Consider the following 14,611-nt stretch of genomic DNA (forward strand, 5'->3'; position numbering starts at 1 on the left):
ACAGGGCTCCATGTCTCAACGTCCCCGGAATAAATACGTTGATGTATGGTTATCAGCAGTGGCTTGAAATAACTGAATCCAGTTACCTGCATAATACCTGAAAAGAATTAGAATACGTGCAATGCCTCTTACGAAAAGTAAATTATTGCCAAATAATCACTTATGTACTAACCTTATACAGAAACCAGAGATGTCTGTTTTCTTCTTACCCAATAAAAGGTGTTTTGGGTGTCTTTGAAAAAGAGAAACAAGTGGGAATATCTGTTCACATGCTGTGAAATATAGGTAGCTTTCAAAAACCTTCATATGATACAAAGCACAAACATAATTTCCCCAGACTTTTTTTTCAGTTGACATCTATTTGCAATGTCTATTTAGAATGGAAGAAATGAATTAAGAAATCTGCTTAAACTGGAAAAAGTGCATACACAAGACTTACATGAATCACATTGAGATATGTTGGCAATGTTTTACTAAGGATTTATTAAGACTAGGTGAGCTATATATTAAATGAAACTATTGTAATAAAATACCTTAATGGAACTTGAAAGGACTATTTCTTGTCTTACACACCTGGTATGACTGCAAGTAGTTGTAAAGTAACAAAACTTAAGATTATTTCAAAACAAAACCCCTTATGCTGCCTGCCATGTGATAGCTATAGGAGCTTTGCATATACTATACTTTGCTGAAGAAAGTAGGGTTATGAGGAAGATGGAAAGCACCCTAAAAGAGCTAAAATAGAGTATTTCCAGGGAGATGCTCCTGTATTTTTCTCTTTCCTTTCCCCATCTATTGTGTAGAGTTTTGTCCCTGTGAAAAAGCATGCTTTCTGAAGTTGGAACCCATCCTCACAGAAGCTGTTGCCACTCCGGTGAATTCAGTCAGACCCAGCTTAGTCCCTTACTCTTTGCTGTACATTTGCATTTGGTTTGGGATTTTTCTTGAAGTTGAGAGCTGATCCTCCATGGGTTCACGTGCACGCAGTAGAGGCGACTGCAGATCGCTAATGCTGCCCTGCAGCAGAGAGCTGTATGGGGCTGCCAGAGCGCAGGAGACAGGCTGGAGCGGCGATCTCTCCGACCAGGAGCTGCACAGGTTCTCGCAGTTTAGGGAGGATTCAGTCTCTGTTCGCTGCTAGTTCAGTGCTGTTTCTGGTCCTGGGAACATAAAAATACCTCTGTCATTTCTATCTGTTCTTCTCTGTGGGGAGAAGGGCAGAGAGGGAAAGGGGTTACAAGCTTTGTGTGTTTTTAGGCAATTTTAATAAATGTATTTAGTTTTTTTTTTTAAAGGAGCTAGTAGTAACTGAAATGGAGAAGTCTCAAAGGTGCTCGTGATCTTTTATCTTACACTGGTTCAGTGTGATTCCTCTCTTGGCCATGCAATGCTTTATTATTTTTTTTTCCCCTATTGCTAATTGTGATACAGCATTAATGGAAAAAAAAAAAAAATTAAATTTTCACATGCATTAAACACCAGACTTCAAACTTGTGCATTGGACGACAAGTTAAAATTACTTGCGGTGCAGCCAAGTAACTGATGAAGGTGTCAATAGTGTCACATTAAATGGTTCATATAACTGTTCTTGTATTTTTAAGTGACCTTTCAGCTTTGCACAATAGGTGTCTCACTATTGCCATAAATTGAGGTGCACAGCGGGACTGTACCCGTTTTGTACTTGGCTTGTCATTTCCTTTGGCTTTTTATGAATGTGGTAGAGGAACTGGTAATTTCAAGGTGGCGTTTCTTCCTTGCTCCTCTCCCTTCCTCCTGCTCCTCCCTTTCAGGATACTGAAGTTATTTTTGTGCTACAAATGTTGGTTGGCAAAGTTTTAAATTGCATCAAACTTTTCAGTCCCTCGAAGCCATGTGGGAAGAAAATAAAAACCCCCAGACCTTGTGGTATGTCCTTTATTGTTGAGTAAATGTAGAGATTGCTTTTCTTCCCTGCCCCCTACCCACCCTCCCCATATTTTAGGTGTTGGGCAGTGAAGGAGAAGATATGTAGGTTTTCCTTCTGAAATGAAATGTAAGGCGGCAGTTGTGTGTGGGAGAAACTTGTATATATGTGCTTCTGGAAAGGACTTATCCCCCTCTCCTTCTCACCAGTGGATTATATGCTGCTCAGCGTGAGCACTTGTTGCCTAGCTTAGCGTGGAGCTGGGGTGAGACCTGTTGTTGGTGTGCTGGCTGGGCGGTTGCGTGCTCAGATCCTTCTGCAAGTGGCAGTCCTTGCTACAAAACTCTTCATGAATTTTAATTTGAATCTACAAGTGTGAGAGACTAATGGCACGACACAGTTTGAAGCACATTGAATAGCGTATTGGCTGCCAGTTTTGTGGTTTGGGATTTTTCTGCATTAAAATTTCCCAGTATTTTTAATATTGAATGAACATCCCTTTTATGTTCTACTTTAAGACCCAACTTTCAAGTTTCAGGTTGCTGTGTGAGATTATTTTAGTATTTCAGAGCAGCAGACCACTACTTTAGGGTGATTGTTTTGTAGCAGTATCGTTAGCTGAGATTACAGTTTAAGGAAATCTTTGTGGACTTTAAGGAAATTTCCCCCCCTGCCTATTACAGTGAAGCAGCTCCTGACTCTTTCTTTCCTTTATTGGAAACAAACCTTTAAACAGGGTTGTGTGTGGTTTGGGTTTTCATTCTCCCCACCTTGCCTATTTATATGATCAAATGCTGAAATCATCTCTTGCTTGAGAGGGAGTGAAAAGAGCTGAGAAATGCTGCACAACTGAGACCTGTTCATCTTTTCTGGAGAAAGTGCTCTTGTCACTTAATCTCATGGTCACCATAGTGTTGGGGGTGACACCTCCACGTGAGGAGAAGTTTGGGCAAGGTGGTTTGTGCCATAAGCTCCGGCTGTGCCTCGAACAAAGCCTGTGGAGAAGAGCATTTAAAGATGTGAAACACTCACTGCAGGCCTGTGTGGGTGGGTGTGGTGGTGGTGTTAAGGAAAGGAGTGTATTTTAAAAGGATCTGAGGGGGGAAATGAAAGCTTTTGATTTTATTGCTAGACAGGAACATCTCTAAAACTTGTTTTGTTGCAAGATTGTACTGGCCTGTATGAGTTTGAGTTATTCTGTTATAAAAAGTCCTTAAAATGTGAAGCATTTTTCTGTGAGAGGTCAATATTGAGCAATTAAAACACTAAGTAGAACTGCGTGTTTGAACACAAGACGCTTGTTTTAGCTGCTTTGGTGAACCAAAATGTAGTTGAGACCTTCTAAGCTAGACTGTTCTGTCTTGTCCCCTCTTCTTTCCCCAGACCTTCCCAGGCTAGCCGGACTGACCCAGCCAGCATGCCCTAGCCCTACCTGAGCCCAGCTGAAACTGTGTTAATCTACACATTCTTGTAAATCCCAAGGGTTTTGTGGCATCTCTGGCATTTATTTGTTCTCTTACTTTGGGGGGAAGGGAGGAGACAAAGGACTTGGCTGTGAAGGCAGCCAGCACACTGCCAGGCTTTGCAGTAGCACTTCAAAGTGAATGTTTTGTTTACTAGATAAGCGAAAACTGATGTAAATTTGGGGTGCAAATACAATGAATTTACTGATTCTTCCCCCCTTCTCCCAATCAGAGATGGAGAATGTCAGCCATATAAATGTTAGAATATAGTCCATTGTTAGGCTAATGAAAAGCTTAATATCAAAGCAAATGTCTTTATTCGAATATATATTATTTTCCTTGAAGGGATGTAGAATCCTGAAGTATCTTCTTGGTGAAATTTAAAAAAAAAATTCTTAAAATGTGTGGAGGGGAACCCAGTACAAACACATGGGATTATCACACCCATTTATAACGGAGAGAGTTAGATACTGAAGGCCTTAAAACTGAATTAAAAATAGTCTTCAAGAAAAGTGGAGACTTCATGAAATGTAACAGCTGTCAAATGTGTAACAAGTATTTCTGTAACAGCTCTTTGGACTTGAAATGTTTTTGACCTAACATTCCCCCCTCAGCGATCTGTTGGGTTTTTTTGAGTTGTGTATTTGGTTTTGCCCATCTTAGTATGACAGATGCTTAAATGCGGACACTGCTATGTGTAGTCTATCTTGCAATAATGTTTTCTTTCTGCTTTTTTTTAAAAACTATTTTCTTTAATTTATCTGCAGGAGTCGGAAGCTTCAGATCAGAAATATCCCGCCTCACTTGCAGTGGGAGGTAGGAAGTTACTTTAAACATTGATATCTGTGCTTAAAACTGTGTTTCTTTTTCTCTCTTTATCCACAAGACTTTTCCCCTTCCCCCACCTTTCACTTGCTTTGCACACACCACCCATTCTGTTCTGGGGAAAAATCCTTTGGAAGAGGGAACAATAGAGCCTTCTAAGCAATTCAGATAACTGCCTTCATTTCTGCTCTCTGAGTTAACCATAAAAAATGTTGAAATGGATTCTTTGGTGAATGCTGACTTCCTGATGCAGTCACTTTCTTTAACTGAAAGCTCGTCCGTTTTGGACCTTGCTGGTGTGTGAGTTAAGCAAACTTAATTACAAGTTCATATTTAAATACTTGGCCAAATACTTTATAAAAGCAGAAATTTAATGCTGATCCTTTTTCTTTGATTTTTTTTTTTTTCCTTGCTCCTTTATAGTGGTGGCATTATGGCAAATTGTTTGCTCATGCTATTACGGTTATTGGCTCTCACCGACATATTGTATACTTGCTGTTTACACTCAACAAATAGTATTATAATTTTTGTAGTAGATAGGCTACTGGGAGAATGGATCTGTTTTCTTTACTGTTTTTCTACCTTGTATGTGTTTAAAACATTGTTTTCATGTTTTACTAGTGGTAAGTCATCCTTTTGCCTGATGGAGATTGGAGGGTGGAGGGTTTGAGGATAAAGCTCCGTTAGTGTTGTTCTCTGAGCAGGTTTGGTCTGCCTTCTTCATCTGACTTTCCACCTGCAGCTACTTTGTTTGCAGGGCCTGATTGCTTCCTAGCTTTGCAGAAAAACGAAGGCGTTGCACTGTCCAACCTAGTCTGTCAACCACAGGGTTTCTGTAAGATATCAGCACACACCACCTCTCACTGCTTCGGTCTGTCCTTCTGGTGTGGGCTGTCCATATAAGCGTTTCCTCTGCACTTCCTGAACTTTGTGCTCCCCTCAGTTGAACTGTATCCACCTGACACCTTTTATTTCAAATTCATAACTCCTGTTTTGTCAAGCTTTTGGGAAGAGTAGTAGTAGAAATGGTTGAGGGTGACTGATTTGAGGATTAACTTATTTTTTGGTACAAACTTCCTCTGAGGATTTTGTGTAGGAATAGTGAGTATCAGAGCAGAGGCATATGATTCAGAAAAATGTGAATAAACATGGATGTAAGCACTGTTGAGCAGAGTACATCAAGATGCTTCTACCTACTTGTCCCTCCTTATACGTATGTAGATGTTACTCCTTGTATGTCACAGGTATCTACCCTGTTTCTCATCTGCTTCCTGATTTTTAAATGATTTCCCTCTCCTTGTCCACTGCTGCCATTTCTGTGGTGACATCTGGTCTCAGACAGATGTTTCCTCTGCCCCACCTTTTTAAAACACTCTGTCTTCCTAAAGTTCCCAAGGAAGAGTTAAAATTGTCCCTATTAACATCATCTCAACCTTGCCTATATGTCCTGAAGTTGCTTGTACAGACCTGGCCCTTTGTCTGGGCACAGAATTTAGTGGGATGAGGCCCCGAAATAACTTCTACTGCTTGCCAACTGTGGTTTGTCCACAAACTTCCTAAAGTTTTTCTTTGTAAATGCTGGTGGTCTGTCACTTCTGTACTAAGCAGGTAAGTTTTGTATTTCTCAGAAGAGCGCTGATGACAAAATACAGCAACTGGTGATAAAATTCATCAGGGAATTGTCTTATGTCAAGCTTACCTTGGGCTCTAGTATCTTTTTTTTTGTGCTAAAAGACCTTGCAAAAACTTCCTTTGAGCTCTGTAAGAAAGTTTTGGATGATTCCTCCTTAAAACAAGTCTTTCTTGCAATCAGTTGCTTGGTAGGGAGAGTAGAAGCTTATACATACAGAGAGGGATTTGTATTGAAGCAATGTTCTTGCATGATGATTTCTGAGGGGATGGTGTGTATGTGTGTGCAGCAGCTGGAGCAATTTTACTTAAATTGTTTCTTATAGTCCCTCGGTGCCAATCTGCTTGCCTCATCACTCCTTTTTTAATTGCTTGAATCAAGACTGACTTCTTTTAATGGGTGTGAAATCCTTAAAACCAACCAAAAAACAACTGATGAAAGAGGTCTCTGGGTTAGTTCAGTCTATCAGCCCTCATGTATGTTTGATATTGAAATACAAAACACAGTACCCTGCAACACCTTTCTTTTTACAGTGACATAGGGATATGTGAAAAGAATGGAAGAAAGATTAATGTTATTGAGAACTTTTTTTACTAGTATAACTATTATTAGGAAGGTTACCTTGCAATTCTTTGCAAAAGTATTTTCTTAAGACAATTTTAGTTCCACAGAGCTTGTTTTAATTTTGTTCTTTATAGAAAGCAAGCATTTTACATGGGAAGCCTACAGGTGTGTCCCAAGCAGTCAGTGTGCAAAAATCTAGTTCGGTGATTTGCAGCTGTTCTTGTACCGCTGCGTGACACACTGGCAACGTGTAAGTCCTGGGCCACGTGGGACTGGGACCCAGTGAGGGTGTCTGTGCATACCCACACCCAACAGAGATGGTCCTTGGCTTATAACAAATCCCCCTCAAAACCTCTTGTAATAAGGAGGGCATCCATAGTGTTCTCAAATTCATCTCCTCGGGTTTCAAGAAAACAGGTCTGGAAGAGCGGTAGGGATGCTGAATCCCACAGGAATGTTGCTGAACTGTTTGTAATGTGACGTGTAACAGAGTTTGGTAGTAGCTCCTGCTCTTAAGCACCTCAGAGAATAATATTGTCTCCTGCTTTTCAAAACCAGAAAAATATTCAGGGAATAAGTTGAAGCTTAATCTGAACTGAGAATGTTTCATGATACATCAGCTGAGCAAGGTTCCTCATCATCGATATAGGTGCTTTGTTCTCTGTTCAGATGGGAGCTGACTCTTAAGATTCATGAAATGCTGGAGTAAATGAGCTTCCTGTGAAAACCTTGAAACTGTTTCACTGGTGTACCTTCTTATCTTTCAAAGAGGCATGTGTGCCTATTTAGTAAAATCTAGTGCTTTTAGTAGCATGTGAGAGAGAAAACATTGAACTTTAGTGTTAAGGAAACCTTGACTTCCTCTTGGAAGAAACTGGGTATCCTGAAGACTCATGTGAGGTAGGGCACTTGACCCATACTTATTCCATATAGATACGGAAATAAACAGTGGGTATAAATGGCCACAGAGTAACAAGCATTTATTAATTTGACTTTTCATAAACCAAGTACATGAATTCAGATTAACTACTTGCTTTTCTGGCTGCCTTTTTGGGGAAAAATGTTCCAACTAGTTTTCTCCTTCACATAGGTTGAAGTTACTGAACAAAACACTCTTAAAACCAGCCATAGTAATTGGACTTGTAGTTGTTTCCTCTGGGTAATGTAAGCGTTCACTGTGTACTTATCTTACCTTTTTCACCTATACCATGATGGTCTGATAACCCTTTTAGACCATATTCAGGGCTAAGTGGTAGAAGAAAGGCAGTAATGACCTCCTATAATCTGCTGAGTTACTACATTGAAACAAAACCACAAGGTTGCTGTCCTGAAAAGCTCACTCTTAAAGTGCAGCTGTAAAAGATAAAATTCTAATGTATTCCAAGGCATTCAAGGTTAAGTTTGTACAAAACTTGCCTGGTAACTGATTTGAACTTCAGAAGAAGATTTTTGGCAATGTTCTGCAGGTTTCTGTACCTGTGGGTTGGATACTCTTGTACTCCTTGCCCAGCTAGGAGAAACTGGAGGTGAAGGGAAGGCAGCAATGCTGTCTGAACTAAGAAAATGTAGGACTTGCCTCAGACTGAAATCAGAGTCTGGACTGGTAGGGGCTTATCCAGGATCATGTTCTCTCCTCATCCAGCAGGTCATTTGCATTTTCCCTACTTCCCTCACTGGACTGTCTGTGTTTGAGGACTCTGGATCAGTGCCCATGTTCCATAAAAGCATCATCACTTCTGAAATGCATTTTCTTCTTTTTATTCTGCTTGCATCTAAAGTGCATATAGAGGTGGTTGTATCAATTTAGTAATTCGAAGGACATGTGCGTGATCAGATTTTACTTTTTTAAATGAATCAGTTTCACTTGCTACAAAGTTTGTTTGAAGCATGGCCAGCAGGTTGAGGAAGGTGATTCTCCCCCTCTACTCTGCTCTTGTGAGATCTCACTTGGAGTACTGCATCCAGCTCTGGGGCCCCCAACATAAGAAGGACATGGACCAGAGGAGGCCCACAAAAGATCATCAGAGGGCTGGAGCACCTCTCCTATGCAGCCAGGCTGAGAAAGTTGGGGCTCTTCAGCCTGGAGAAGAGAAGGCTCCGGGGAGATCTTAGAGCATCCTTCCAGTACCTGAAGGGGGTCTACAGGAAAACTGGAGAGGGACTTTTTACAAGGGCATGTAGTGATAGGACAAGGGGTAATGGTTTTAAACTGAAAGAGGGTAGATTAAGATTAGATGTTAGGAAGAAATACTTTCCTGTGAGGGTAGTGAGACACTGGAACAGGTTGCCCAGAGAAGTTGTGGATGCCCCCTCCCTGGCAGTGTTCAAGGCCAGGTTGGATAGGGCTTTGAGCAACCTGGTTTAGTGAAAGGTGTCCCTGCCCATGGCAGGGGGTTTGGAACTAGATGATCTTTAAGGTCCCTTCCAACCCAAATCATTCTATGATTCTATGAAACCCTCAAACAATTAGTGCACCTTTTTTAGTGATAGTAGGTAGATATCACTTTTTCCCCCCTTTCCTCTCCTTATTCATCAAATACGAAGTCCAGATTGATCCTAAGAATCACGACAAGTAAACGATTTGGCACACCACCTTTTCCTATTCTCCACACATACCATTCTCATCTCTTTCTCATTGGAAACAAGCACCCTGGCTCTATGGTCCCTGCAGAAAAGTAAATAGATCTCTACTACTCTTTCCTGAACTGCAGTCTGTAACATACTCTTTTGACTCCTAATTTGTAACTGCAAGTAATCTCTCACTTAGCTTGTGAGTATTCGGCACTGGAGGTGTATTTGCAAGACAAAATGATATGCTTTCTAGAAGGAGGTCTAGGTGTGGTGATTTAAAACTGGAGTACCTAGAGTTTTTCTGATTTAACACGATGGGCATCCAAGTAGAGTTCTTCTGAGAAGGAACTGTTATGTGAAATGTCACCCTTTTTTTTTTTTCCCTTTCTTTTAGAGTATTTTAAAACTAGCTTCATTAGTATAGAAGATGCTTCCAGATATTTTCTTTCCAAATATTTTTTCCATGTTTGCTGAATAAAGCGCTAGAGAACAGACTTTCAGGACACAGATGGTGCCAGAAACAGCACTTGCTGGCTCAGCAGGAAGGTAGCTGTTGAAGAGTTCCCACTTATCTTCTGTGGGCTTATTTCCTTATTGGTTTGTATGGAGCAGCTAAACAGATAAACAGATACAGTGTTGATGAACTTCGTAACAAAAAAGGTAGACTAAAAGCCCAGCCTGTGGAGTGTGAACCTGTTGAGTGAGGAGAGAAGAAAAACATTGTGAATGTGTATTCCTAGCTTTGCTGTGAGACTTGCAGGTTGCTTTCTGGGACAGAAATGTGTGGGAGGGGAGGTCTGATTTAGCTCTTCCAAAGGCAAAAGGATGTTACTAAACAGGGTTTGCTTTCCCTCCCTTTTTCATGGAAATGAAAAACGAAGTCTCTTAGTTATGCTAAGACCTCTGACGTTTTAGATTCTCCAAGCAGAAGTTGTAATGGAAAAGGATTTCTGAAACAGAGTTGCAATGTGAGTGCAGGTTCTGCATCGATATTTCTGTCAATGCAAGAAAAGTTTGAGCCATCTCTATCCATCTGCGTATTTTGTAACACAACTTACAGTTTCTTTAAAAGAGTAGGACAGATTCTGATCACAGCTAAGGTGTGTGGGGTGGGTTGGTTGGTATTTTTTGTTTGTGTTTTTTGTTGTTGTTTTTGGTTTTGTTTTTTTTTTTTTAATCTAGAAATGTAGTGTAAAAACTAATCTTGCTGAATGGTACCTGATTATGATGCAGCTTATTCTAGAATATGAAGGATATGAAGAGGACAGGTGGGGAACTTGTGGGTTTTAAGAAAGGAAAAGAAAAACATAAAACCATTGCAATTAAGAATAAATTAGGATTATACACAGAATATATTTCTCATGAAGCAAGATGTAAAGGGGAGATGCAGGAATGAGCCAAGCTACAATGAAAAGAATTCTAGAAGAAAGATGAATCAACAGTGAAGAGGTTTAAAATGTATTGAAATATGATCTTTCACCTCAAGATTCATCCAAGAATCCTAACTTAATGTAGTGCTATAAAAATAATGTACAGCTATAAAAATGCTAGTAGAATGCTAAGCATGCACAAATTATCTGCTGCTGCCTGCTAGGTGCGGGAATCTCTGGTAGGGATCTTTGTTTTCTGTTTCCTCCTCAGTGTGCTACATCAGGCACTAAGTTGTACTTTTTGCCAATTACTACTAGTCCTACTCAGCAGGAGAATGGAGAACATGTTAGTCTGTTCTCTGCAGTAGTCTTTTACATATTTGAAGACCTATGATGTTTAGGGAGGGTTACGGAGAGAGTTTAAGTTTTTTCAATGTCTTCTCAGGACTCTTATTTCCAGGCAATTGATTGTTCTTAAGTCTCTGACCTGGGAATGTCCCGTGAGTCTTCTTGAGTAGTTTCTGTAGTTTGAGATCACTTCGAGCTCTTATCTTGTCCTCAGATAAGTTTGCACTCCATTTCAGCCTTGTGCCATCTTCAAATTTAATAAAGGCAAACCTGATACAACACTAGATGTGGTAGTCCCTGCAAACCCTATGAAACAGAGCTCTTCCGTTTTACACTAGGCTGGTAATGACTATTATCTGGCAGTGATCACAAAGTCAACTTCTCACCTGCTGTTGTAGCGCTGGCTGTGTTTACCTTATGAGTCTGTTGTAGGGGACAGTGTCAAAAGCCTTCTGAAGAGAGATCACACCCACACACAGACCGTTAATTCTGTTATAATGAGAAACTGGAGAGATTTATCAAGAATTATGCACATCAAATGAAGGTTGAATGTTGTTCACCTGCTTACGTTGATTCCTAACTACAGGATAGAAGGTATAGCAGCCTGTGGGGCAACGCAGAGCCCATGGGCAGCACTGCCTCCTCCTGGTCTTGGATCTATACCGAGGGGAGCATGGGGGCTGCCTTTGTTCCCCTCCTGCCAAAGGGAAAAGAGAGGATGGTTGTCTTTCCTTTCTGTTATCTGACCAGGGCCCCACGCTCTGAATTAACTGTTTTGCCTGAGCTGCACATATTTCCCATTGTCTACCTGGGCTTAGCAGCAGGTGAGGCAATCTGATATAGGAAAGTGACCGTGTCTGTGGCAGACCACCCAGTTTTGCACTTAAGACAACATACTGGCTTATGTTAGGATTTTAATTGCCTGGCTTAATTATAGGGGTGATATTTACAGGTATATATGTAAGGTAATAAACACCTTTTGCAGGTGTTTAAAATACAGGGTGTGGGACTGAAGGTCCTTGGATAAACATGCAATTAGCATATTTTTCACTTGGAATGATTTATTCATATAAGTGTGTTGGCTACAGCGGTGCTGATAATTGTCTTACAGTTGTTACAAACAAGGGGAAAAATCTAACAGGGAAAGTAATTTTCTTTGAGAACTGGACTACAGCATTTTTTTACTTAAATCAGGATCTTATTAAAAGTAGTTGATACTGATGCTTTTATCAAACATTTGCCCCCATTTAAGAGTTAGTATTCCAGATGCCTCCACTGAAGATAACTTGCTGTGTTTTTATTACAGTTGTAGGCTTAGAAAAGTAGCATTGTGTTAGTTAACTTTTTTCTTTAGGAGACTTGCATTGCAGTAGATTAAGTAAGGAATTAGAGAAGTTAGAGGTGAGGTCAGGGCTCTGTTGTGCTAAGCACCTAGAAGATATGGAAGGTGGTCTTCCAACCGCAAGAACGAGACATAATGTTAGTATTCTGTTTCAAAGAAATCAGAAGACTCACCAGGTCAGAGCTGGCTTGACTGACACAGTTTAGAGGTGTGAAAGTTGCTCTTCTTCCACCAGGTGGCTGAGGTGATAAGTTGGAAGTGGAAGATTTTGGGCTCCTGCTGTAGAAAATGTGGTGTCTAGAGGTTGTTCAGGCAGCTACTTTGACTCGTATGGCAGAGGCAGGAAGGTTGGCTGAGCAACTTTTGAAGAAGGTGCTGAAGTGCCACAGCTTTTTGACCAGAATATTAAGCAAGCTGGAATAACTGCTGGCTTCTCTGAATATGCTGAGTAGTGAGCTGTAGTGATGTTGAGGCAAGGCTTGTGAGCTGTTGGTTAATCCTGCTGTATAGGGGGCAGGACAAGGAGTGGAGGGAAGCATCTGCTTGGACCTGAGACTTTTAATCTGTTGTCTCATCTGAGTCACACAGCTCTCTGATTCAGTGAGTTGTCTAGATCTCCGTGTTGGAGTATGAACCGCTTTTGGCTGTGATGAGCTCTAATGTCAAAGCACAGAAACCCAGTGAGTTTTAAATGTTAAATGTGGTCTTTCCAACTAAGACATGCAGAAGCTTTATGTCTTTAGAGACTGCATTTATGGGCCTATATCTTATTTTCCTTCCAACATTCAGTGGGAGAAATAGCTAAGTGAAGGGCTTAAAGAAAAAAGGAATGATTCAGTGTGACTGTTTGATCAATATGACTGTTCGATCCAAACTTTTCCCACCATCCATATTAGTTTCATTGTCCTGCGACTGAGATGAGAAAAATACTGGTTTCATGACTAATTTTTGATCTCCTAGGATAAAGGCACAACTTCCCTTAACTTTTCAGAAATGTTCTAATACTCAAAACAGCTGTTAGTGTGCAAGAATCTTGGCATTGTCACCATGGGGTTGCTTGGCACTATTAGAACAATGTGTTGCTCACAAGCCTAGAATAATATGGTTACTTGTTTACCCTGTCACTAACAGTGACTCCAAAACTTGAGAAATCTTAAAAGACACACAAAGCTTGCTTGATTCAAAACACTTTTTGGGAAGCCAGCCACTGAATCTTACTTTTTATTTGCAATTATAGAAAGGTGTCTGTGAAGACCTTTCTTCAAGGGCTCAGTTGCCAAAGTCTCGCACCCCTTAGCTATAATTTTTACTTAAGGAGTTACTTTAATCATGGTGCAACCTCTTTATCCAGCGTTGTGACATGTCCTTTCATAGAATTACAAAACCATTCAGGTTGGAAGGGATCTCAGGAGGTCTATAGTCCAAATTTCTGCTCAAAGCAAGGTCTGTATTGAATTCAAACCACATTGCTTAGGGTTTTGTCCAGTCTGGAAATCTCTAGGAATGCAGTTTGCACAACCTCTCTGGGTGACCAGTTCTAAGGATTACTTATTCTATTAGTGAGAATTGTTTTCCTTATACCTGGTGAGGACATCTGTTGCATCAACTTAAGCCTGTTGTCTCTTGTCCTCCCACCCTGCACCTCTGGGAAGAACCTGGGTCCATCTTCTCAGTGACCTCTGGGACAGGCTGCTGCTATGCTCCCATCAAAGCTGTCTATTCTTGGGCTCAACAAGCCCAGTTCCCTCAGCCTGTCCTCACTGGAGAGGTACTCCAGCCCCCAACCATCTTTGTGGCTCTTCACTGAACTCATTCCAGGTTCTCAATGTCTTGTACTGGAAGTCACAAACTGGATGCAGTATCTACATGTGATTGATTATCTCCTTTTACTCAGCATTCATGAACTTTCCTCCATCCTTTGTGTGCTCCTGTTAATACAGCCCAGGTTGTTGTTGACCTTCTTTTCTGCCAGGACACAGACCTGGCTCATGTTCAGCTTGCTGTCCACCAACACCCCGCATGGTCTTTTCAGCAGAGCTGCTCTCCAACCAGGCAGTCCTTAGCCTGCACGAATGTGCAGGGGATTATTCCTTCCTTGGTGCAGGACTTTGCATTTGTCCTTGTTAAATTTCATCAAGTTGCTGTTGGCCCATTCCTCTGCTCTGCTTAGGTTTCTCTGGGTGGCAGCCCTGCCCTCTGGTATCTTGACTGTTCCCCTCAGTTAGGTCTCATCCCCAAACTTGAGGAGGGCATGCTGTAATACCTCCTCCAGGTCATTGGCAAAGGTGTTAAGTAGGACAAGCCCTGGGACAAACCACTTGTTACTGGCCTCCAGGTAGAGCATGGCCAGGTATAGCACTGTCCTCTGAGCCCAGCTGTTATTCATTATACCGTTATTACTGGAAATTAAGCTGGACTTGGAATCTCTGCAAGTCTGTTACTTGCATGCATAGGAGGGGAAACATGTCTGGGAATGGTATTGCATCTCTGCAGATAGAACTTAGACTGTATGCCATTGCTGGCTAAATTTCCTTAAACACAATGATAAATTAACCCATTGTTCAAACCACCCTTAAGTGAGACAGCCTGGAAGTG

At 41.1% G+C, this 14,611-nt stretch overlaps 1 protein-coding gene across 4 annotated transcripts in view; it reads left to right on the plus strand.

Annotated features, from left to right (window-relative positions):
- IGF2BP3 (insulin like growth factor 2 mRNA binding protein 3) overlaps positions 1-14,611 on the plus strand; it is a 118,602-nt gene that overhangs the window by 20,704 nt on the left and 83,287 nt on the right. For all 4 annotated transcript variants that reach the window (XM_068405597.1, XM_068405598.1, XM_068405599.1 and 1 more), the window contains exon 3: positions 4,134-4,182. In XM_068405597.1, the coding sequence (XP_068261698.1) occupies positions 4,134-4,182 (49 nt within the window). The remainder of the gene's footprint in view (positions 1-4,133; positions 4,183-14,611) is intronic.

This window comes from Nyctibius grandis, chromosome 7, assembly GCF_013368605.1.
Source record: "Nyctibius grandis isolate bNycGra1 chromosome 7, bNycGra1.pri, whole genome shotgun sequence".
Lineage (NCBI taxonomy): Eukaryota > Metazoa > Chordata > Aves > Nyctibiiformes > Nyctibiidae > Nyctibius > Nyctibius grandis.